This window comes from Polistes canadensis, unplaced genomic scaffold (genome assembly GCF_001313835.1).
Source record: "Polistes canadensis isolate GaletaPanama2010 unplaced genomic scaffold, ASM131383v1 scaffold_55, whole genome shotgun sequence".
NCBI classification, from domain to species: domain Eukaryota; kingdom Metazoa; phylum Arthropoda; class Insecta; order Hymenoptera; family Vespidae; genus Polistes; species Polistes canadensis.
Window position 1 is genome coordinate 471,000 of NW_014569602.1, and position 23,384 is coordinate 494,383.

Here is a 23,384-nt window from a genome sequence, read left to right on the forward strand (position 1 = left end):
CCATAAAGGATTAATATATATACCATCCCTTTTTTAAAAAGATAATCAATCGATTATTACCTTAAATAATAAATAATAACAAAAAAAAATAAAAATAATAAAAAATCAAGTGGAAAAAACCACACACACACACACACACACACACAATCAAAAGCATTAACCACAGAATAAAAATACAAATAATAGAATGTTATCAAGATCGCGTTTGACGCTAAGTCAAGTTTTGTCAAAAATCAATGATTCATTAATAAATAGAAATCCAAAAAAAAACAACAGACACAATCGTTAGTCAAAAGAGATTGTAGATAGAAGATAAAATAAAAATATTGAACGATAGATAGAGAAATGAACTAGAAAGAAGTTTCACATTCTTATCCAGTCTCGAGTTGACCAATCGTGTCGCTAGTTGCTGTTTAAGAAATGGCTGGTAAAACGAACGCATGGACGAGGAGAAGAACGATTCTCGATGAGCTTGGTCGAATCAGCAGTAGCGGCGGACGCGCGCTAGTGTCGGCATCGGCTCTTGTGCTGTTGCTGACTACTGCTGCTATTGCTGGTTGATCATTTTTCCTGATTCCATTTCATCAACGTTTTCCTCATCATTATCATCATCATCATCATCATTGCCATCAATTATATCTCATCGTAGTCTTTAAATTCTACACTTTTCATTATCGAGTTCTTATAATTTTCGTCATAAATATTGTTGCTCAAGGAAAACATTTTAATTAGAACGAGTGCCCATTCAACCTTCTGTCTGTCATCGAATATATCTAAAATAGTTGCCAGGAGTAAGCAAGAAAAGTAGTAGAAGAAACAAAACCGGTTTCCATCGGCGTGGGAAGAAGAAGAAGAAGAAGACGAAGAAGCGGCACGAGCCGAAGAAGATAACCAAAAGCCTAGGAGTTGTTAGACACGCGAGTTTTTCTTCGGGATCCTTTTTCATTTGGGAAAAGTCAAGGGGAAAGAGAGAAAGAGAGGAAACTTAATTTCTCTCATTGTCGAAATGAGCTCGTCGACTTATGCGGGGTAAGCAGCAGTATTTATCAAATATATTTACACAAATTTAGAAATAATCAATACGATTTAACCCCTTGTTTCCTAACTTTATTAGGAATTCACTAAATATTTGGGAGAAAAATCTTAACAAATTTCATATATATATATTTTTTTTTCTTTTCTTTTTTTGTTTTTTAAATTACATTTACTACTACCTTTGTTTTACGTTATTAATTAACTGGGTGTAAATGAAATACCCTTTATATAGCAAGGATTATAATTCGCCTATTTTAGTTTTGTTTTCTATGCGAAACATTGAGATTCATTTGTAGGAAATGAAAGACCAAAAGAGATCATTTTCGTTTTCTTCCTTTTAACAGAGAGAGAGAGAGAGAGAGAGAGTTAAGAGATTTATATTCGTGTTTCTCTTATTAACGAAAGAGACGAAGTGGAGACTCCGATAAGTAGTGTCTTCCCTTTTAGCTCCTCTTAAATCCGATCTATACGGAAATACCAAGCAAGCTTCAAATTCGTGAAAGGATTGAGAAAGGTCAGGAAATAATAAAAAGAATGAAAGAAATTATGTTCCCCTTTTTTGAGTATTCATCTTGTGTTCTAAACATATCTCCAAATAAAATCAATTCAACCCCCCTAAAATAAGAATTACAAGAAAAAAATAATATAAGAACGAAGTAGAAAAGTATCTTCATTCGTGAACAAACGAAAATAAGATGAAGTTAGGGACACTTCGTTCTTGATCATTGATGAAAAGACAAAATAATATTCACCTTTCGCGTTTAAATGTTTTCCTAAGAAAATTAAGTTCAAAATGAAGAGTAAAAATAAGAAGAAAGGAAATAGAAGTAGAAGAAAAAGAAGAAGAAGAAGAAGATGATGAGAAGAAGAAGTAGGGACACGTTTTGTTCGTGATCACTCGATCAAAGCCATAGACCTTGTAGCGGTTCCAAGAAAACATTTCGACCTACATTTCGTATTCGAAGACTGACTTCGTTCGAACTTTAATCGTTTCAAGATCGAAAATCTTTTTTCTCGTTTATCTCTTTCCAACCGATGACTTTTTGTACGCTTTTTATAAGTTAAAATAAATAAAAAAAAAAAACAAAAGAAATGATTTTTTTATCGTTCGATCTTAGGAATAAAACGAAAAAGATTAGCAAAGCTCGTGTTTGTAAATTCTGTTTCGAACGAAAAATATAAGAGAAGTATCGAATCGTTTCAGGGAGAGAAATACGGTCCAATATTCAACATGAATGCTGTGCATTGTTCGAATAGCCATCGGTGAGTTAACTCAACGAAGTCTAACCAAGAACGGAGTTGATATATAACGATCGCCCACGTTATATATTCTATCTCTCTTTCTTTCTTTTACGCAATTCTTCTTTCAAATGTTAAACACCCACGTAAATACAAATTTTCCTATCATTTTCTTTCAAGATCATTTTGTTACTTACTCAACTACTTTATTGTAATTAAATTTTGTTCAATTTACCACCCTCTCGATAGGTAAAAACAAATTTGTAAAACATTTGTGTGATTAAAAGGTAAAAGAAAATTGATAGACGATGTGAATGACCGATGTCGGTCCCCTTCCGATCGAAGGTATAGGAAAATTGTTCATTGCCACGTGCCATCACCACCTCGGCAAGCAATTTATTTTTAACGTGCGTATACGTGTACCGGTTCACGATGGCTCATCGCTAACGTTGGACCACCGTCCTTCTCTTCTAAGTCTATACTAATCTTCTTATTTTCTTTCTTTCGTTTATTTTTTCGAATTTGATCTCTTCTCACTCTCTCTCTTTTTATGTATTTTTTTTTCTTATTTTTTTCTTACCTCATTTACTTCTCTCTCTCTCAACCAATCTTTTTGCTCGGGCGAACATTTGGGATAGACCAATGCGTCCGATTTCTCTTATGTTAGCAATGACTCATTCTCATCTTTTCTTCTGACTCCTTCCTTACGCGTTATCTCGCACGAACTAATCACCGAGTATCTGCGAGAACAAATCCAAAATAGATGAGCATCGATGTTCGCAATGATCCATTTATACTTTTCCCATTAATAGTCACGTGTTTACGTTCATGAAATTTAACGATCAAACCAACAACTATTTATTCTCGTTGACATCATCCAATCGTTTAGTTCGATTTATTCCCTTAGTATCGAATAGCAAACAAATTTTCTCTCTCTCTCTCTCTAATTCGTGTAAAAATAAATTTAAAATAATCTTTATTTTTTTTATTTTTTTTTTATCTTTCCATCTTTCCTCATCTTCAATATATTCAATCGACCCATTCGTCTAACCAATCGGTTTATTCATAACTCCATTTCGTCTGGTGGTTTTTTTTTTTCTTTCTTCTTTCTTTTTTGTTACCGCGTACGAATAAACCACGACATACGAAATCCTAAAAATAAAATAATCGGAAGCATTTTATACGGCGCTTCGCCGCGCAGGTCAACCCGCTCTAAAATTAAACCGTGCTTGGCGTATCTACCTAAATACATTTCTATGCTATAGACTATCTCTCTGTTGGCTGGGTTCCGAGCTTCGCGGCATCGCACATTCGATTCGCCATGACCGAGCTTTTCTCAGAATATTTCCCATTTACTTACCGATCACAATCCTTATTTCGATTCCTAATTTTCCCAACACTTTTCTATTCAAATCATTCATTTCCATCATAAAATCTATTCTTACTTTATTACATATCGTCAACAAGCATCTACAATATTTCATTTCAAAAAATAAAATAATAGAATTTTTTTGTTCAAATTAATTTGTAAATCATTGAAAATGTTGTTAATTTGTTATAAAATAAAGTATAAAATATTTGAATTTGTTGACATAACCCAAGTTATGTTTCTAAAACGTGAAAGTTAAGTATAATTATATAAATATAATGAATCATGTTGACTTTCTAATAGACTTACAACGAACGATAGTAATTATTACGAATGAATAAAAGAACGGTTTCGTAGTTCTCGCCAAATATTTCACGGAAATCGACTCCACGACTATTTGAAGCACCTGCAGAATAGACGAGACGTATAAAACGAACTCCGCCACGTGTTACAATAGCCGTGCCAAAATAAAAGCGCCCGCTGTTTCAAATTCTTCCCGAATATTCTATTATTAAAAGTTTCGCTTTCCACATGAGAAATAATACACCCAACAAAAAGGATGAAAAGATATCTTGCGAGTCTTTCTTAGTATGATTTTTTTTAGCTTATTCTAACATAAAATCAATCAATCAAAATATAATAGTACTAGAATAATATTATAGTTGAGATATTTGACTTTGATCTGAACCGAGGGTTACTAACCTTTTTTACTATCGACAAATTAATCTCATGATTAATTATGGAGAAATATTTTATACTTCAGTTGTCTTCTTTTGTAGATATAATCAATCGAGTTTATTAAATGTTGAAGATAAATTCCTATTGTTTTCTTATTTTTAATCTATTTTGTTATCTTTTATATTATTTCAAGAAAAATTTGAGTTCTATAATTTTATCTAATACGGCAGCATATATAATTTTTTATTCTTTATTATATCTAATTGAAAAGTAATTATATTATTTTTAATATTATTAATTTTTATCTAATTTTATTTAATATTATCGTATATTTGAGAGCAAAGTTACGTGTTTACGATCGATTAAAAAATCTATCAGTAATATAATTCTATTTCTTTTTATTGTATTTTTAATTTATTTCTTCGAAACGTCTATACACCTAATATTCACAAAAATAAGATAAATCAATTCGGTCGTTTTCTCTGCGAATAGAACGTAATCCCATCGTAAGCTAGTTTGCTCGACTCGAAACGAACTAAAGCATGGCGGGGTGTCGGTTAAATCAGCGGCTAAATTTACATAAGAGTATCTTGAACTCGGTAAAAGCTAGTAAGGTAGCTTGCGATATGAGCTTCTTCTTCTTCTTCTTCTTCATCATCTTTTTTCCTCCATCGGCCAAAGGAAAATTACCTTCAGATAAATTCGAGAGGTGTAAAAAAATTACAAAGAGAGAGAGAGAGAGAGAGAGAGAGAGAGAGAGAGAGAGAGAGAGAGAGAGAGAGAGAGAGAGAAAGAATACTTAAAAACGGTGAACACGGTTCTCGATAGGTCGACCTTGCAACTCGACTTAACGCGAAACTTCCTTAAATGGAATTCGTTTGCCCGTATTGGACGACGTATCACTCGTTCTTGACTCAAACGACTAACTTGTTATCTGGGTTAGTTCACCAAAGTCATAAAATACTAAGGTGTTCTATATTTTTTCTTATTATATATTTTTTTTTTCTTGCCAATACACTACTGGGTGTACTAATACTCGATTTACCAAAAGAGAAACAAAACAATAAATATTACTATAAAAGTGTAATAATGTTTTTTTAATATTTAAAATTAAAATATTAAATATAATAATATAATTAATTCACATAAAAACTTGAAAACTGATAAAAGAAATAACGGTTTTACTATGGTCCACTCCTCCAAATATTTTGTCAAACAAAATTTATTATTAACTTTTAGGACACCCAGTATTATAAATTTGTATCATAGAATTGTTCGATGATTTCTCTCTATTTCTCTCTATCTTTCTTCTTCACATAGTTACTAAAAGCAAGAAAGAAACATTTGTTGGTGTGCGTCAACAGGTGCGTCCAAACGGGTCCACGATTGAAAGAGTGGTATATTTTAGTCTAGATGAAAATATATAATATATGTATGTACCTAGCTAACTCGGTGTCTATTATCATCGCTTTCTTTTATCTTTTTAAACGTGATGCGACCAACGTCAATATCAACGACAAATGTATAAACAATCATTCAAATAAAAAGACATTTTAAAAGATTTTTCGTTCTTCGGTTCGTTCATTCGTTCGCGAATAACTATCGGACGACTTTGGGTTAGCGTATTGTCGATATTTTTAGATCTAGCAATATTCTAACACACATCAGTTACCAATAACCAATTCTCTCTCTCTTTCTCTCTCTTTTTTTTACTTTCTTTTCGATCATATATTATTTATTTTTACTAAGATAAAAAATAGAAAAATAATTAGTATTATTAATGTATATATATTGAAATGTATTAATATTAAAGATAAATATTAATTATGATAATATAATTTATTAACACAGACCACAAAAATATGGTTATATTATTTATAGTTTTATATTGCAAATAACCAACTCTCTTTTCCTCTCTGTCTCTCTCTCTCTCTTTCTATTTCGAATCGTTTCTCCAATATTATTTTCTTACTTTCTTTTCGATCATTTATCACTTACTTTCTCAATAGTCCCGTTACTCTTCACTCTCTTCACACGTTGATCATTTGTGTTTATGTATGCGTATTTATATTGAGATATATGTGTGTACGTAGTAGTCTCGTAAAGATAACTCAAACTCTTTTGTGTCTCCTCTTTTTAAAACGCAACTGAAAGTCAAGTGCACAGTGCAACATATTTAGAGGAATGATTTAATCGTTTGAACGAACTACTACCATTTGTGCCTCTTGTTTCTGTTATACTAACGAATTATTATCAACATCAAAGAATACGCTGACATCACGTCTACTTCGTCCTATGTTTTAAATTTCTAAGTTTTTCCTTTATCCCGATTAACGTCCAAAATAATTCATGCCACGGCATTTCTTTTGTAAACATTATCTTTCGAAGAATTCGATTTTGCGGTTTTCGTAACCACTTTTTCCTTCAACTTTAACTGTAATTTAAACCATCAACGCGTAATACTACCTAATCCGTTTATTATTTCTTTTTATTATTATTATATGAATCACGCACACCCGCGTAATATTTTTCATAAATATTATTTTTTGTATTGAATCAAAGTGCGGTAGTATTTATTTTTGTTTGTTTTCCAAATTATTCGTAAACGTGTTTAATCAAAAATTTACCTATAGAAAAGAATAATTTTTAAAGAATTACATTAATTTTATTTAGAATAAATATTTTTGTTTATCGGTAATAAATCTTGAAAAGTTCATAACTACAGGAATTCATCCTAAGTTCTCGTAATCGATGAAATTAATTAATTACATTTCATTGGCTTAATCTTTCTCGTATAATATGTCAGATCATTACGAATATAGGTGTAAAGTGAAATATGAATACGTACAAGGTGATTCATCTTTCGTGCGACTGCATGCCGCAGATAACGTAGGAATGTCTCGAACGATTTAAAAGACAGAGAAGAAAAATAATACAAGAAAGAAGAGAAGGAGAAGGAGGAAGAGAGAAGAGGGGAGGGGAGGAGTTAACTTTTGGCGTGTATTTTTGCAAAGCTTCGCTTATTTCACGAACATATGCTCGATTCTATCTCGTTATTGTATCGATTTTTTCAAATACTCTCTTTCTTTACAACTTATGTATTTTTCTCATTTTCTTTTTGCAGGAGCTCGGAAGCAGCGGTTTCAGGTACGTGTATAAACATTTCTTTTTAAAAATCTCTCTTGAAAACTTATTTTTATTTAAGTTAATACGAACGCATCATCAATTCGAAAACTTAATATTTTTTGTTTGTTTAGAAAATTCTATTAACATAATTGAAAATGAAAGTTTTCTTTCCATACTATTTATAATAAAATTTGTAAACTAAATTTTGTTTATCTATCATTTTTATATGCGATTTATACAGCATATTTGCATAAATCAAGCGTAAAAGTTGATTAGAAAAAAAATTCCCGTAATATTATTTAATTAACTTTCCCGCAAAATATGAATCGTTTCAGGATTTTGTGCCGCGCCTCCACCACCCCCACCACCACCACCGGTACCCGGTCAAATGCCAAGTATGAGGATCAGTACTGCCGAGGTAAGGCATATTTCCATTGGCGTGTTCGACTTCCTTTCCCAGTCGCAAACCTTATCGCGTTCCTTCTCGACGTGTTTTCGTACCATCGTGCGTATTTGCGTCTACACATACGTAAAGAAAAGAAAACAAAAAATACACACGTGTGCATGTAAATGAAAGTTTTCACGGCTGATAATTCTACTAATTAAGCATTTCGAGTAAACACACATTTTGCTGATAAATTTGCACGAATAATTATGACCCGTTACATGGTAACAATTTTAAAACAAATTAAAAAAACGTTTTTGATAACTTTATTACGAGAGTGACCTAATTAAAAACTATTAATAAATTTGTATCATCGTACATTTAATATTTTTTGTTGAAACCTTTTTAATTGTTAGAAACGTTCAAGTGATTCTCATAATTATTAAATCAATTGTTGTCACGTTTGTCAAAGTTTAATTAATTTGTGTATTTGTATGTAAAGGCACCAGGAATGAAAAGGGCCCAATTGCCGATGAATCCAGACACTGGCTACGAACCACCGATAGCCATTCAAAATGCTATTTTAACGAAGGACAAGAAACCCTTTACTTATACACCCGGTATGGGTGGTAAATTAGACCTATCCCAAATTCGAAGTCCACGTATGGCAAGAAGAGTAGCAAAGAATGCGAACGACGAGGGCATAGAAGGGCCACCAAAGTCAGCCCTCGAATCGAAACCAGTGCAACAAACGAGTGGCGCGAGTCTCTTTGTTCAGCCGCAAGTCGCCGTTCCGGTTTTCCCACTGAATGCTCCACCTCAGCCTCCGGTTAATAGAAATTCGCAAGTGCCGATTCTCAATAGAGTGCCCTCAAATGGTAAAGAATTCTATTCTAAATTTAATGATTATGTGTTGGTTATTAGAAGGAAATTAACTCTTGAGTCATCTATTTATTATTAACTTCAATATAATCGGAATACCAAAAATAAAAATACTATTTCCATAATAAAATAACTTGAAATATGAATAAATAATTTGAAATAAAAGGTAAAAATGAATAAGTGTGATTTCAATTTGATAGCAGCAGATAGACAAATGGAACAGACAGCAAAAATAGGTGCCAAAGAGGAGACGAAAGTGACTCCCATCCAGATTACAAATATTCAACCAGCCTCACCCGAAAGTCCCGGTACTCCCCAAGTGACATTGGCGAAAGCACCGACGCCTTGGTTACAAAATAAGAACAAGCAGCAGGAAGAATTGCCGGAGTGGGCGAAACGTTCGAGCGTCAATAAAACAGCGAACTCGTCACCCGAGTATAATCCGTCCACGCAGCCAACCTACGCTACGAACAAGACTGAGCTAACTCAGCAAACGATACCGCAATGGCAGCAAAATCAGCAAAGACAGCAAACATCTCAACAGCAACAACAAAAGCAACCACAACCACAAAGTCCAACCTATCAACAGATACGTCAAGTGTCTAGTCCTACAATTCAGCAACAACAGGAACGTCAACCTATGATCAATCACCAAGCACAGCAACAAGAAAGAGTCATACCGATCCGTGTAAGTATTTTTTTCCTTCGATTACTATTAATTTCCATCGGTAATTAATTATCAAAATTGAATCATTCAAAAAATAAGAACAATTAAATGTCATCGGCAAATTTGTTTACTTTCTTTGATTATTTTTACTGATCATTTTTAGATCGAAGACAGACCATCGGTATTCGCAGTAAAACAAGAACCCGGACATCATCAATTCAAGACTCAACCAAGTGTCCATCATCAACAGCGATGGGGTCAAACGAGTCCTCAGAATCAAATCCCACAACCGCAAATCTATGTACCATCTTCTCCGCAAACTCAACAGGCACCAACATCATACGTCATCCCTATCATGGTCGAAGGTGATGATAGGAGAACGAACGTAACAACTGCCAGTAATGTTCAACAATCTAACGTTAGAATCAATCCTGTTAGAAGTGAACCAGCAAAAATGTATGTCAAATTCAACATCCTTCTTTAAACTTGGATTAGAATTAAATGAATTCAATTTGGAAAAATTCAACAAAATATTTTTAGAATTGTTCAACCAAGAGGTCCAACACCAGTTCAAGAACCTGGACCAGTACAATCTCGATCCTTCCGAGTTCTTCAAAAAATCACTGATACAGATTCCTTGAACGATGTTGATAATGAACAATTGCGTAAACTACAACTTACTGAAGATGATAGGATTTTGATGAACAAGTTCAAGGAACAAGGTAATTATTTACAAACATTTTCTTTTTATTGGGTGATCAAAATGAATGAGCGAGTGATTTATAGTTGATGGGGATAATTATCTTCATCAAGAAGAAGATCCAAGATATCGTGGTGCAGCGATACCATCGCGTGCTTTCCGATTTTTGCAAAATATGACCGACTCTGGTGAGATCTCAGCTGCAGCTACAAGTAAGTTTAATTTTATAGAATATTCGACAAAAAAAAACATTTGTAAGTATATTAATAATATTTGTGTTCAATGAACCAAGTAATCCAACTTTGGTTCGAATATGTGTAAATAAGAAAATAATTTGTACACGTTCGTATATCAATTTTAATGATAATAATTAAATTTAATCATAAACGAATTTTGTGCATCCCTGTTTTTATAAAATATAAATTATTTAATATATTAACAATTTTATATTAATAATTATATAATAATATTTTCTTCACAGTGCCACGAGTACAGAATGCAAACAAGAAACAGAATAGAAACTCTAAAACTTTTGGTACGATCTATTATTATTTTTTGTTTTATATGAACCATACTTTTTTCTATCTAATTTACAATTACTTTAATATAAACGGAATATAATTAAATAATATTTGAAATTTATATACAGAAGACGTGCAATCGAATTTACCGCCAAGCGAGCAACAAGTACCCGAACCGAAAAAATATATGGGCAGTGCGATACCTTCTCGATCTTTCAGAATATTGCAAGCTATGACTGCACCTGAGAGCTTAGGTAAGTAACATAGAAAATAAAATTCAAATAAATATATGAATAATTATTTTCAAACTATCATGTAATAGAAATCTATAATAATCATCTCACGTTCATACAAAACATACCCGTATTAAAAAAAAAAAAAGAAGGAAAAAAATAATAATTTCGAACAATAAATTCACTCGCTAGATATTACGCGTGCCTACTCGTTCAAGAATTAATTTATTTCACACCAAGGCTTTTTAGTAATCTCATCTTCCGTTAGTGTTCCACGACGATCAGCGTCTAACTCGTAAAATAAAATCAAAATGTTCCACACAATTAATAATTATTAAAATATTAATAAAAATAATAATAATAATAACGCATAGTGTCGCTGGAACAAACCCGAATCCTGTGTTCACAGGAATAACGAAAATTCCTCCGAAATTATCGTGAGAATTCCCGTATCCCCGGCCGAATTATTTCAATGACCAATTAAAACAATTCATAGAATGAATTATTTATCGTGAGAATAAAGTAATCATCTTCGAGATATTTAAGTCGCAAGAAAAAAAAATCAATCAATCTAATTTATTTACAGAAGAAACTTTAGCATCCAGAAATTTGTAAGATACATTTACATCATTAATTACAATCGTTGTAACATCTACTCTATGATCTTTCAAACAAAATAATACTTATTTTTTTGTTTAAATCAAATCAATTTATATAAAGAGTAGATATTATATACGATAGTAAAAAAAAAAAAAACATGATTTTGTATATAATCAAGATCACATAATCTACCCAGGCAGATTTCAAAGTCTGTCAAAGTTTCTTCGTCCAACGTGGGATTTTTAACATCAATAAGACATGCATTAACGAGCATACATATATAATACACATATACACACTATTTCATGCACATATATAACTATATACATATATAAATAAATATATGTATATATATATATACAAGATATACGATAAATTCGTGGCGCGTAAAACGGTCTGATTCACTAAAAGTTTATTTTCGTGTACGCTCTTTACCTCCTCCTCCTCGTTCAATACGAATCATGCCGTATCTACATGCCGTATCTTACACACGCATACGTACTTACTTAACTTAACTTAACTTAACTTAAATGGTACACGAAGTAGATTTATAGTTAATGGAAAATTAATATCAAGAATTACGACGGTGCTACGAATGGACTGGGCACTTTTAACCGGGAATGTGTTGCATGTTTACATTAATAACTTCACGTTTATTTCGCACTTTCAATCTATCATCTCTCTCTTTCTCTCTCTCTCTCTGTCTCTCTCTGTCTCTCTCTCTCTATCTATCTATCTATCTCTTTATCTCTATCTCTTTCTATTTGTATTTCTATCTCTCGTCACTGGGATGATGTATATATCATACAGTTATATTTAATGATTTGCATTGCATAAATAAAAGTGCACAGTTGCATGTGTATACACATTTAAGAAAGAGAGATTTTTATTACAATATTTTTTTTTTATTTATCTTATTTATTTTATCTTCTTCTTCCTCTCTCTCTCTCTCTCTCTTTTTTCTTCTTTATTCCTACTTCTTCTTTTTATTCTACGTTATTCTGAAGCATGAACACGCGTTATTGTCGTTCAATCCGAAATATACTTCTTCTTACCACCCATCCGTTTTATTTATACTTATCTCGTTTAAAAAAAAATACGAGACCCCGATAAAAAAATATATAGGCAAATATATCCGCCGTTCGTAGTTGCGGTAAACAATTAATTAAAAAAAAAAAAAAGAAAGACAAAAGAGAAAAAATAAAATAACATAAGAGGAGGCCGTTCGATCGTTTGCTTGGTGATCTCTTTTTATTGGCGAAATTTTCGGTAGTTTCCTTTGAACACAGGATCAATGTTTTTTTTAATTCATTCCTTCTCTCTCACTCTCTCTCTCTCTTTCTCTCTCTCTCTCTCTCTCTCTCTTTGTTCACATAATATCTCGTGTCGATGTCATTATATTCGTCCGATTATATTCTTTTATTTGGCTTAGAATCCCTTTTTTTCATTCATTTTGCCAACACATGACCCCCTTTTTTATGATGGATTTACGCGTTGTCAGGGGAGAAAATTATTTTTTGTCACTCTGAACATTCGTTCACAATTTTCAATTATAATTAAAACAATGACAAACATTTTACTTTAATCATTTAATTAAATGTGTTACAATCAAGATTTCGTATAATAAGAAACTTTAAATAATTTTGACCTTAATAAACTTGAATATGAATCCCAAAAATTATGAATTTAATTAAAAATCAAGCAACACTACTGCATCCAAATTTTCTTAATACTTTTCACAGCGCTCATAGACACAAAAAAAGAATTTTTTGAATGTTCGGGGTGAGTTCTCCTCCGACTTATCCAACAGGAAAAACAAAAAAAGAAAAAGAAAAAGAAAACAATAAAAGCAGAAATTAAGAAAAAGAAAAGCATCGTTTTTCGAACTACTGATGAAAATGATAAAAAGGAAAACACAAAAGAACAAACAAGCCGCGTTGGAAGAGGTTGATTTTTTTTTGTCTGAATGCAATGTGCTGTTTGTTGTAGCCACGCAAGAAAATCGTCAAGCAGATTACACCTGCCAAACCGAGAATAACGTGCCGGGCAATCAGCACGGTGTATATATCCCTATCTGTCCTGCTCCCCTTGCTCCAGTTCATCCTTCAGGCCCTTTACCACCACCACCATATTGGAATCCCGAGGGTTGGTGGAATTATTATCATCCAATACAATATCCAACAATTCCTAATCCAAGCGATCCTAACTCGATGAAGTTACCCTTCGATCCGTACGTTTATCGTCGTTACGAGGACGGCAACACTTATGTTTTCTATCCGGTTTACAATCAGAATTACATGTCATGCGATAGTTTCGATCAAGTGAATAATATTTATCCGCAATACGTGGCACATTGTCAAGCTCCGATTCAACAGGTGAATGTTAAAGAATCGATCAACAACACCGTAGAACCAAATTTGATAAATGAAGAAAATCTGATTACAACGTCAAATGATAATAATGTTTTTAAGGAAGATCATTGGAGAAAAATGAATGATGTTTCGAAGGTACCGATTAATGAAAAAACTAACGATCGTCTTACTACGACTCTGAATATTGTTGAGGAGGAAAAAGAACGAACCATTTCAAAAATTGATCCTGGACACTTTGATAAAACAAAAATCACTGTGCCTAATTACACTTACGTCGACTGCAATGATTCTAGTGAATCAGATTCGGAGAGTTCATCTTCTTCTTCTTCTTCTTCTTCATCTAGCAAGTTGACCAAGAGCAGGAACAACGATACCACTACGAACGACACGATATCTGAAAGTGATTCGGATTCTTATTTAGCTTACTCGACGGGTTTAAATCCACATGGAAAGTCTGAAGGGACTGATCAATGCGATGATAAGATCGATGACAAGAAACCCGCTGAAATTGTTAATGAACCCTATTTGGAGAACACCATTTCCAGCTGTGATTCGCAAAACGAGGATGACGAGGAAGAGGAAGAAGAATATCGCGTTGAATCTTTGAAAAGTGACCCAGTTTTACCAGCTCATCGGTTAAGTGTTATTTACGAAGACACCGAGCACGTAGAAGTTGAGATTCCTTATCCAAGAAAAAACAAGGACACCAAAAAGTGGAACAGCGTGACCCCTTGCGATGATCCACCCGACGAAGTGGACACCACCGTCAGCGTCAGTTTACCATTGAGATTTAAATTCTCTGTTTCTGAAAACAACGAAGATGTTACCACGGTAATCGTTGGTGATAGTCAAATAAAATCGGAAAAAACACGAGCTTCCGAAAAAAATCATCGGATTGTGGAAGAAGAAACTACAGTTGATTTTACATTGAAGAGACCAGGTACAAAAGTTAGATCGATGGAAGAAAAAAATATTGAAACGATCGACGAAACTGACGACACTGCCCACGTTAACTTTACCCTAAGAAAAGTTCCTACGAAAGTTAACAGAGTTAATTGCGAAGAATCCGTCGAAACAGAATTTACGGTTAGATCGAAGAAAGTTGACGTTACCAGTCACGTTAGAAAGGATAAGAGAAAACTGGATGGTGAAAGGCAAAGAGAGAAAATTCTTCGAAATAATCAGGATCGATTTAGTTTCTTGTCAATAGAGAAAAACGATCTAATCGATTCGACAAACGAAAAAATAGAACCAGAAATCGTAGTGTCCGAATGTAATTGGAACGAGGATAAAGAAAATTCGCGAAATTTAACAACAACAGCATTAACAAAACTCGATGATCCAATCGATGATTCGGAAAGAAATCCAATAAAAGAATCCAATCAACAAGACGACGAAAGTTTCGTCGAATTGGAAGTGGAACAAAGTAGTAAAGAAAGGAAACATTTGTTGAGCGTACAAAATTCACGGGAAGAAACCGACGACGAGGACAGCGGTGTAACATCGGACATGAGTCGAATGATATCCGAAGTTGACACAGATTCCGAGTGTACATCGACGAAGAATTTAAGAAAATATCAAAGGACTCAAACCCATTCGCGTCTTTTCAGGCTATTAAACGATGACTCTATCTTAGCAGAGGATACAACGGAGATGACTGATGGAGGATTAGGTTCATCGCTGAAACGAGAATATCTGAGTCTACCATTGAAGACACACGCGTTCAATTACGACGAGAACAATTATTGTTCTAATTATTCGAGTGGGTTAACGTCGCCAGAATATTCGCCGATTTGCGAACAATCTTGGAAAAAATCGCACGAATCCGAATTGAACGTCAATCGGCAATTGAATAATCAACAACATCGTCTTGAGAGAAGCATTTCCAAGGAGGACCCCTATTACCAAGCATGGAAAAGTCCGAAATCGAATAACGCGAACGAACGTGATCAAAATCACGACGTTTTACCATCGATCGCTTTCAAAATCCTCGAAAGCAAAATTCCTTATTGGAATTACAAGGTCAATGTTCTCTGTCCACGTATCAAAAGCACCAAAAACGTACCCCAAACTTTACAAGGATGCAAGACGAACGGATCGAGTGGACCATCGGTTGTTAGATCTTCACCAACGACAACCCTTCCCCTATCCTACGTCGATAACGACCATTGCTGATGGCCCGGGGCAGAGTGAGGCCCGTGTTTGGCCGCAAACAACCGGTCCACGGAACGAGCTTCGCGCAACTTTTCTCGAAATTCGCAACGACTGGGCGACTAATGCCCGGGGAGCTACAGGCTACGTGATTTTTTTTCTATCGGTACATATAGTTTCTCGTATACTCGTCTTTTTTTTATCTTTTATCTATCTATCTATCTATCTATCTATTTATCTTTCTATCATTTTCTTTCCTTTTCCAAATTGTACATTTATCCATTAGGTTAATTATCCTGATGGTCAGTTAATGTGGTCATTTGTTTAATTTTCAATTAAATGCCCAACTGATTAGACCAATGACTCTATACAGTTTTTTTTTCAAATGCTATTTACTTACAATTAGAAGAACAAAAAATTGCACGGACTTATTGGCCTTCATAATATCTTTTTATTCTTCTATCATTCGTTCCTTTCTTCCTATTCCTATTTTTCTTTATCTTTCATCTTTTGATCAGCCTGTTTTTTGTATTTTTTCTTTTTTGTGCTCTGCAACTCATACGCGCGACACGCGTTTAATAAAAACAATATGATCAAGATTATATTTTTTGTTTCTATTTAATCTAGACAATAAAAACGTAACCGGTTATCAAAAAAAAATATATGCTAGCATCGCTTAATTCTCGTATCTCGTTTTAGAATACAAAAAAAAAGATATATTTATCTATTTATTGCAGTAATCGCATAACGCAAAACTGTCCATACGATTATTTTCTAGTTTTCATTCTAAAACCTGTATCGTTTCTAACGGGTTACATTCAATCGTTATAGTCTACATTATTTTTTGGGAAGAAATACAAAAAATATGTGTGTGCGCGTGCGTGTGCGTGTGTGTGTCTGCGTATATATGAAAATCGTGAAAAAATATCAAATCTAGTTTGGACAAACGGGTTTCAGAGAACGGTGTCATTACCATAACTAGTTTGCTAAATATTTTTGGTTGACACATGCATGCAATCTCGTAACTGTCTCTAACGCAAATGACAATTTCTGTAATCTCTTACTGCTTCGATTAATTTTTTTTTCTTTAAATTTCAATGACAGTAAAATAATATTAAATATATTAGGTTGCTCGGAAAGTAATTTCATTTTTGTCATAATAAATAAAAGACGATTGTTTCATGTTTAGAATCCAAGATATTTTAAATAATCTTGAAACTTAGAACAATGAGAAAGCAAAATATGACGAAAATGCAAACCTTTATTTTCCATTTCTGATGCGATGCCAACACTAAATCACGTCTGAAATATCTGTTGCTAGAACGTAAAATAATTTTGGAATTTAAAATAAGATTGGGTATCGGTAAACACGCGACTAATGAAATTATTTTCCGAACAATTTAATATATTATTTATTGCATGTAGAGTATTTGTTTACTAAGCGAATAAGTTTGACTAACTATCGCACCAGTTCCATTCGTAGAAAACTATTGTTCGTTTAACTTTTAAAAAATGAAATTTGTGATCGAGGACCAAGAGGATGCTGACGAGTCGTTAATAAAAAAAAATATAAAAGATAAATATTCAAAAATTAAATAAAAGAGAACAGAAAAGAAAAATACAATGAAATAAATAATATTGTATCGAAGTATATAAGGTAATAATTAATATAAAAATCAATTCAATACTATAAATACCTATGAGGAATCTGGAAATGGATAATAAATGGTATGAATTCAATTTGATTAGCATTGCACGTTGTTTCGATTTGCTCGTTTTGAGATACTTGATGTATTATTGTTGTATCAAAAAAATACTATTATTGAATTTAAAATGCAATCTAAATAATTTTCATTACAGATATGTCCGATGATTAATATTTGTCTTTGATTTTACAGGACCCGATGCAACCGATTACTGAACGCAGATCGGGCTGCACGATTCTTAGGAAAGCTGCTGCGTTATTAGTGTGTTTTTATTTTGTCACTTAATTATTATTATTATAAATTCATTTTTTTTGTCTTTTTTTATTATTATTATTATTATTATCATCATTATCTTCTTCTTTACATATTAATATAATCTTATGTATCGTGCGTATCGATATAAATCTATCGATAACGTCGTTTTTTCCTTTCTCCTTTCTTTTTGGAAGAAAACCTAAACACGTAACCCACGTTCCATTTATTTTTTCTTCCTTTCGTATTTCCTCCCGCCTGGTAGATTCGTTATCAAATCATCATCCCACGATATGTGTGTCGAACAAAAAAAACCAACAAACGACTATAAAATTAGAAGCTGCACATAAATGTTTAGTTTTATTGTATTTACTAATTGCGTCGATTAATTTGTTTAAAAAAGAAATGATTATTGTTATTTAAAACGAACGGAGAAAAAACTCACGATAGACTCTAATCGTCTTTTACGATTGATAACAAAACAAAAAAAAACGTAATAATAATAATAATTAATATTTAAAAAAATTATAATAAAGAAATAAAATATTACAAAAAAAGAATAAAACTACAAAACTAGAACAGAAACAAATGTACTTACTACACAAATTCGTATTAGATGAGAAAGTATACGTTGGTAATACGATTACCTCACAAACACTGTCATTATGTTACATTTAAAATGTAAGTCGTGTAAAATAAATTATTTATCAAGAAAATCTATCATTGTACCCCGAAACCCGAATAAATGTTCTAATCAAATTACGTTCACAAAGTAATGTACGTTCGTTTACGATGCATAATGTAAGCTATGCAAGTCCAGAGTACAATACCCCAAATAGCTTCTACCAATACTAAAGTACGACTATGCATGTTACCGATACGCCAATGGAATGGAAAGATTTGATAACACAATTCATGACCGATGTACATTAACAGAGCGTTCATTCCTAAAAATTAAAAAAAAAGAACTGAGAAAAGTTTCAATTAAAAAAGAAAAATATTTGTTTAATTAAATTAGTGTTGAATTAGTTACCAGGTATTCGAAAAGGACCACCTCTCCATATTCTAGCAACATCGACGAGCAAGTAACAAGCTGATAAGAGTCCAAGCGCAAAAGCTGTTGTTACCAGTGCAAAAGATAGCGACCATAAATTTTTATTTACGGGTATGACGTAAACGTGCGCGAGAAATCCTACGATAGCTAAAAATACCGCCCATAAGAGCCATCTTATAACCCTGTCCTTCCAATCTTTATAGCACAATAAAATTTGTCCTGCCTGGACACCCAGAAATACTTGAAATATCGTTGTCAAACAACCTAAAATAATCAACCGAAAGGTTTACGAATTATTTTTTTATTTTATTTCCTTTTTTATTTACCTAAAATACCCTCAGGATCGAAAGGTTTAGATCCATAAACCGAAACTATCATCAAGTTTTGGTATATGTGTTTAGGTGTTAGAATTAAGTCGTCTATATATCCAGCAGCACCACCTGTACAATTCATATACTTTCCATCTTCGTGACGTCCACCAGGGCCAAGATAACCACTGCGATAACGTTACTTATTTAATTTTTTGACAATAATGTCTAGTAAATCTTAAGTATACGTACATACGTGGGACATCCTGGTACTGAAAGTTTGAATGTTAACAAGCAGTGTACTACGACGATACCTACTACCATGATCCATTGTGGTAACAACATAGATACATCTCTTAATCGTTGATGCAACAAATTCTGAAATATAAATAATCTTACATATTATTCCTATATTTTTTATGTATATTAATTTATTAAATATATTATAATAAACTCGCCTGAATTTTTTTAGGCTTTCTAGGTGTTAAAAATAGAAACATCGAAGCAACGATTAAATAAGCTAAACCAAATCTTTGCAATACACCAAATATTCGAATATTTTCTAACTGTGATACACTGTCTACTGTGTTTAATGCAACACCAATAAAAAATAGCATCACGCTTCTCTGTTAAAAACAAAACACAAATATAAAATTATTATTTGTATTAAATTAAATGTTCTCTCTCTCTCTCTCTCTCTCTCTCTCTCTCTCTCTCTCTCTCTCTCTCTCTCTCTCTCTCTCTCTCTCTCTCTCTCTCTCTCTCTCTGATCACTTACCTTCAAAATGTTTAAAGAAATTTCTATTTTCGAAATACCGCGTGATAATTGCGAGGATATGGCTATAGGAATACAAACTCCCATAATCCACATGAAACATGGAAAAACCAAGTCTCCTATTAATAAACCATTCCAAGTTGCATGCTGAAGTAGATAATATCCTCCAGCACCGTTATTAACGAAGATCATAAATAATATGCTGATTCTATGATAGTCGAATAACAATTAATTTCTTTTAAAAATCTTCTTTTTTTTTGTTTTTTTAAATATCTTGAATAATTACCCTCTAAAGGTGTCGATAGATTTCACTCTACGTTTTTTTGCAGCATCGTTGGTGGTCTGATTATCGGTTCGTTTCATACACTTTTCTTGGATCAATTGCCATATTTGTCTCGACATAGAAATTCCAATTAGAAAGCATACTATTATACCAAAAACAATGAGGAGAGCTATGCGAAAGAGAAATTGTATATTATTTTCAGAAATAAAAATATTTCTAAACAAATTTTAATTGTTTACTCACTGATGTAAGAATTGGTTGGTCGTATAACGGTGTTAAAAAAACAACTATCATTTCGAAGTAATAATTCGTAACTTCCATATTCTCCTAAATTCGGTGAAAGTTTGCATATCGCATTACTAAAAAATTGTTTTAAATAAAAAATAAAACATTTAGGTATACCTCGTGAGATCTATGTTTGTAAGATTTAGAAATATATGAATAAATAATACCTGATATTTTTTTCAGATATATATTCGTTAAAACCATCGACGTTCAGTACTGCCAATTTCATAGATCTAGCAGTATTAAATTTTATACTATAATTCACGGTTGAAATTGGAGATACTCGACTGTAAGGACACTACAAATAGAAAGAGAACTTAATATAAAATAACATATTTTAAATGAAACGAATTAAACAAATTAAAAAAATAAATAAATAAAATTTTAGATAATAATTTGAAAATAATGATACGTCCGTGTTGAATATATCGATAATGATTATTTAAATAAAAGAAAACCTACGGAAACGCAATCAGATGAAAGTGCATAAAGCCATGCATTAGATCCATCTTTATTTTTTAATTTAACACAAGCCTCGTCGTACTTTAACTCGTTGTGAAAACACGACTGTTCAAACATTCTCCCCTTTCTATTTTTTATTTGATATTACAGCTGAAAATAAAAATTCATTCGTGTAATTCCATAAAAATCCTTATATAGATATGTATACTTATGTATACGAATACAAACACAAACACAGACACATATACATAATACGAGTCTCTGCTGAACAGTTACAGAGAAAGTGGAACAGAACGTAACAATTTTTTTATTGAGTTTTATCGCTGAGATAAACAGATGTACGTAAGTACAATTAATTGAATCATAGCTGATCGATTGTTAAATAATCAGATATTAAATAGAAAATCTGTGTGTATACTACTATATTTAGTTTAGTATTACTACACATCTGTCACCTTAGTATTATCGATGAATTAAAAAAAATTTCATTTGAAACGATTATTATGTTTAATAAATTATTTTAATTAAAAATAAATCCTTGATCTTGGTAATGCAGCATCCGTTCTTATTTAAGTAAACTATATCACCAAGTATATCTTCTTAACTGTTTCAAGTTATCCGGCTTTTCCTGAATAAGTAGAAAACGTACATTCTGATACAAACAAACACACTGTAAACGTGAAAGTAAGTACTCGCGTAACCCAGATTTATAAATCTGCTTAAAAGATATGCATATTATTACTACGATGTGCATCCTAATTAAATCATTTAATTCTTTTTGCTTGATTAAATACAATAAGACAAATAAATGCACAACAATTTTCTATATAAAAAAAAATAAATTTAAAATATATTTAAGTTTTTTAAAATAAATTTGCTCAAGTCTCACAGTAACTAAACAAAAGTTTCTATAAATTGGTTTATTATTACTCCAATGAATCCTGATTAATTCGTTTAATTCTTTTTGCTCGATTAAATAAAATTAGACAAATGCACAAGAATTATTAAAATCTTAGTAATTAAAAGCTGCTTTGATTGATTTTATTAATAAATATAACTAAAACGATTATCGTAACACGATTATGATTTATCGTATAAGATAATTTATTAAATGTCCGATTTATTTGAAACGTATGATAAGATATTGTCTCATCGATATGATTTTTTTATATTGTAGAAATAAAATAATAAATAATTCTTTCGCGTATGGTTATGATAAATACAATTAATCAAAAATATTATTTCATTCATATATATTATTATATTAATATCTGTTTAATTTTACATTTGTTATAATAAAATAAAATATAAAGAAACACAATGGTATGATTAAAAGTAACTTACCCCTTTTGAAATATTGTGTACATTAAAATAACAATTGTTTGTTAGTAAAACCGATTGTTTACTCTTCTCAATTAATCGATCATAATTTTTAATACTTTCACTATGAATCAAGATTTTTACGAATTAATTTTTATGTACAAATAAGTTGACAAAAAAATGTAAATAAATGTATGTTGTGTATGTGTATGGTTTTTTCTTTTTTTTCGAGATAACTTTATACTCAAATATTTACGATTGAAATATTGTCACATTTCACGAGAATACGATCTGATTCGTTGAGAGTAACTTAAGCGACTGAACGACTTTAGAATATTGGAATGCGTGGCTGAAGTTTCACGAATCACAGGAGCGCCACTCGGTCGTGCGAATATTCTTGTTGACCTTTTCGTTGGCATTTAGTATTAGAATTTTTTTATTTTCTTTTTCTTTCTAATAAGAATATAAGTACTTTTACGTCGAATAAAAGAATTTTTTTTTTTTTTTATACATATACAATTGTTTAATTTTTAAAAATATCTATTTAGAAAATGAAATACCGTCTATTATGCTATACTATTTTATACTATACTATAATACCTAAATTATACAAACGTGGACATTGAATATGTGTGTCAAAGGGAAAGGAGGATTAACAAATTACATTTGAAATATTGCATTAGATGATGATCTATTTCGTTATTGATGGAACTTATTTTGATGTGTTCACGTGTGTGTGTTTATATATATATATATATATATATGTGTGTGTATATAACATCTTTACAGACAACTGTGAAGATGAAAAAAAAGATTATTATCTCTGATTATTTGAAATATATTATAATTTAGTATTAAAACAATCTCTCTTACCTCTCTTATAATGAAACGAAACCTGTTCTTTCTCATACGTATCATTATATTATTTTTATTATTATTATTACTATTATTATTCAATTAATTAATAGCACAAAAATCAAT

The 23,384-nt window shown here is 31.9% G+C and overlaps 2 protein-coding genes across 2 annotated transcripts; one reads left to right on the forward strand and one right to left on the reverse strand.

Annotated features, from left to right (window-relative positions):
* The first annotated feature begins 476 nt into the window (after positions 1-476).
* LOC106785744 (putative mediator of RNA polymerase II transcription subunit 26) lies at positions 477-18,413 on the forward strand. The gene is made up of 12 exons (XM_014746457.1): positions 477-1,029; positions 7,446-7,468; positions 7,783-7,865; positions 8,335-8,710; positions 8,918-9,402; positions 9,545-9,837; positions 9,922-10,103; positions 10,168-10,293; positions 10,563-10,616; positions 10,731-10,856; positions 13,425-16,124; positions 17,857-18,413. The coding sequence occupies exons 1-11, from the start codon at positions 1,007-1,009 to the stop codon at positions 15,980-15,982; spliced, it is 4,329 nt and encodes a 1,442-aa protein (XP_014601943.1). The 5' UTR covers positions 477-1,006; the 3' UTR covers positions 15,983-16,124; positions 17,857-18,413.
* Positions 18,414-18,625: 212 nt separating this feature from the next.
* Positions 18,626-23,378, reverse strand: LOC106785743 (heparan-alpha-glucosaminide N-acetyltransferase-like). The gene is made up of 11 exons (XM_014746456.1): positions 22,428-23,378; positions 21,084-21,233; positions 20,789-20,919; positions 20,580-20,695; positions 20,340-20,505; positions 20,057-20,261; positions 19,737-19,904; positions 19,535-19,656; positions 19,297-19,466; positions 18,950-19,234; positions 18,626-18,863 (listed from the first exon to the last, which is right to left on the reverse strand). Exons 2-11 carry the CDS (start codon positions 21,198-21,200, stop codon positions 18,682-18,684), a joined length of 1,662 nt encoding a protein of 553 aa, XP_014601942.1. The 5' UTR covers positions 21,201-21,233; positions 22,428-23,378; the 3' UTR covers positions 18,626-18,681.
* Between the last annotated feature and the right edge of the window lie 6 nt (positions 23,379-23,384).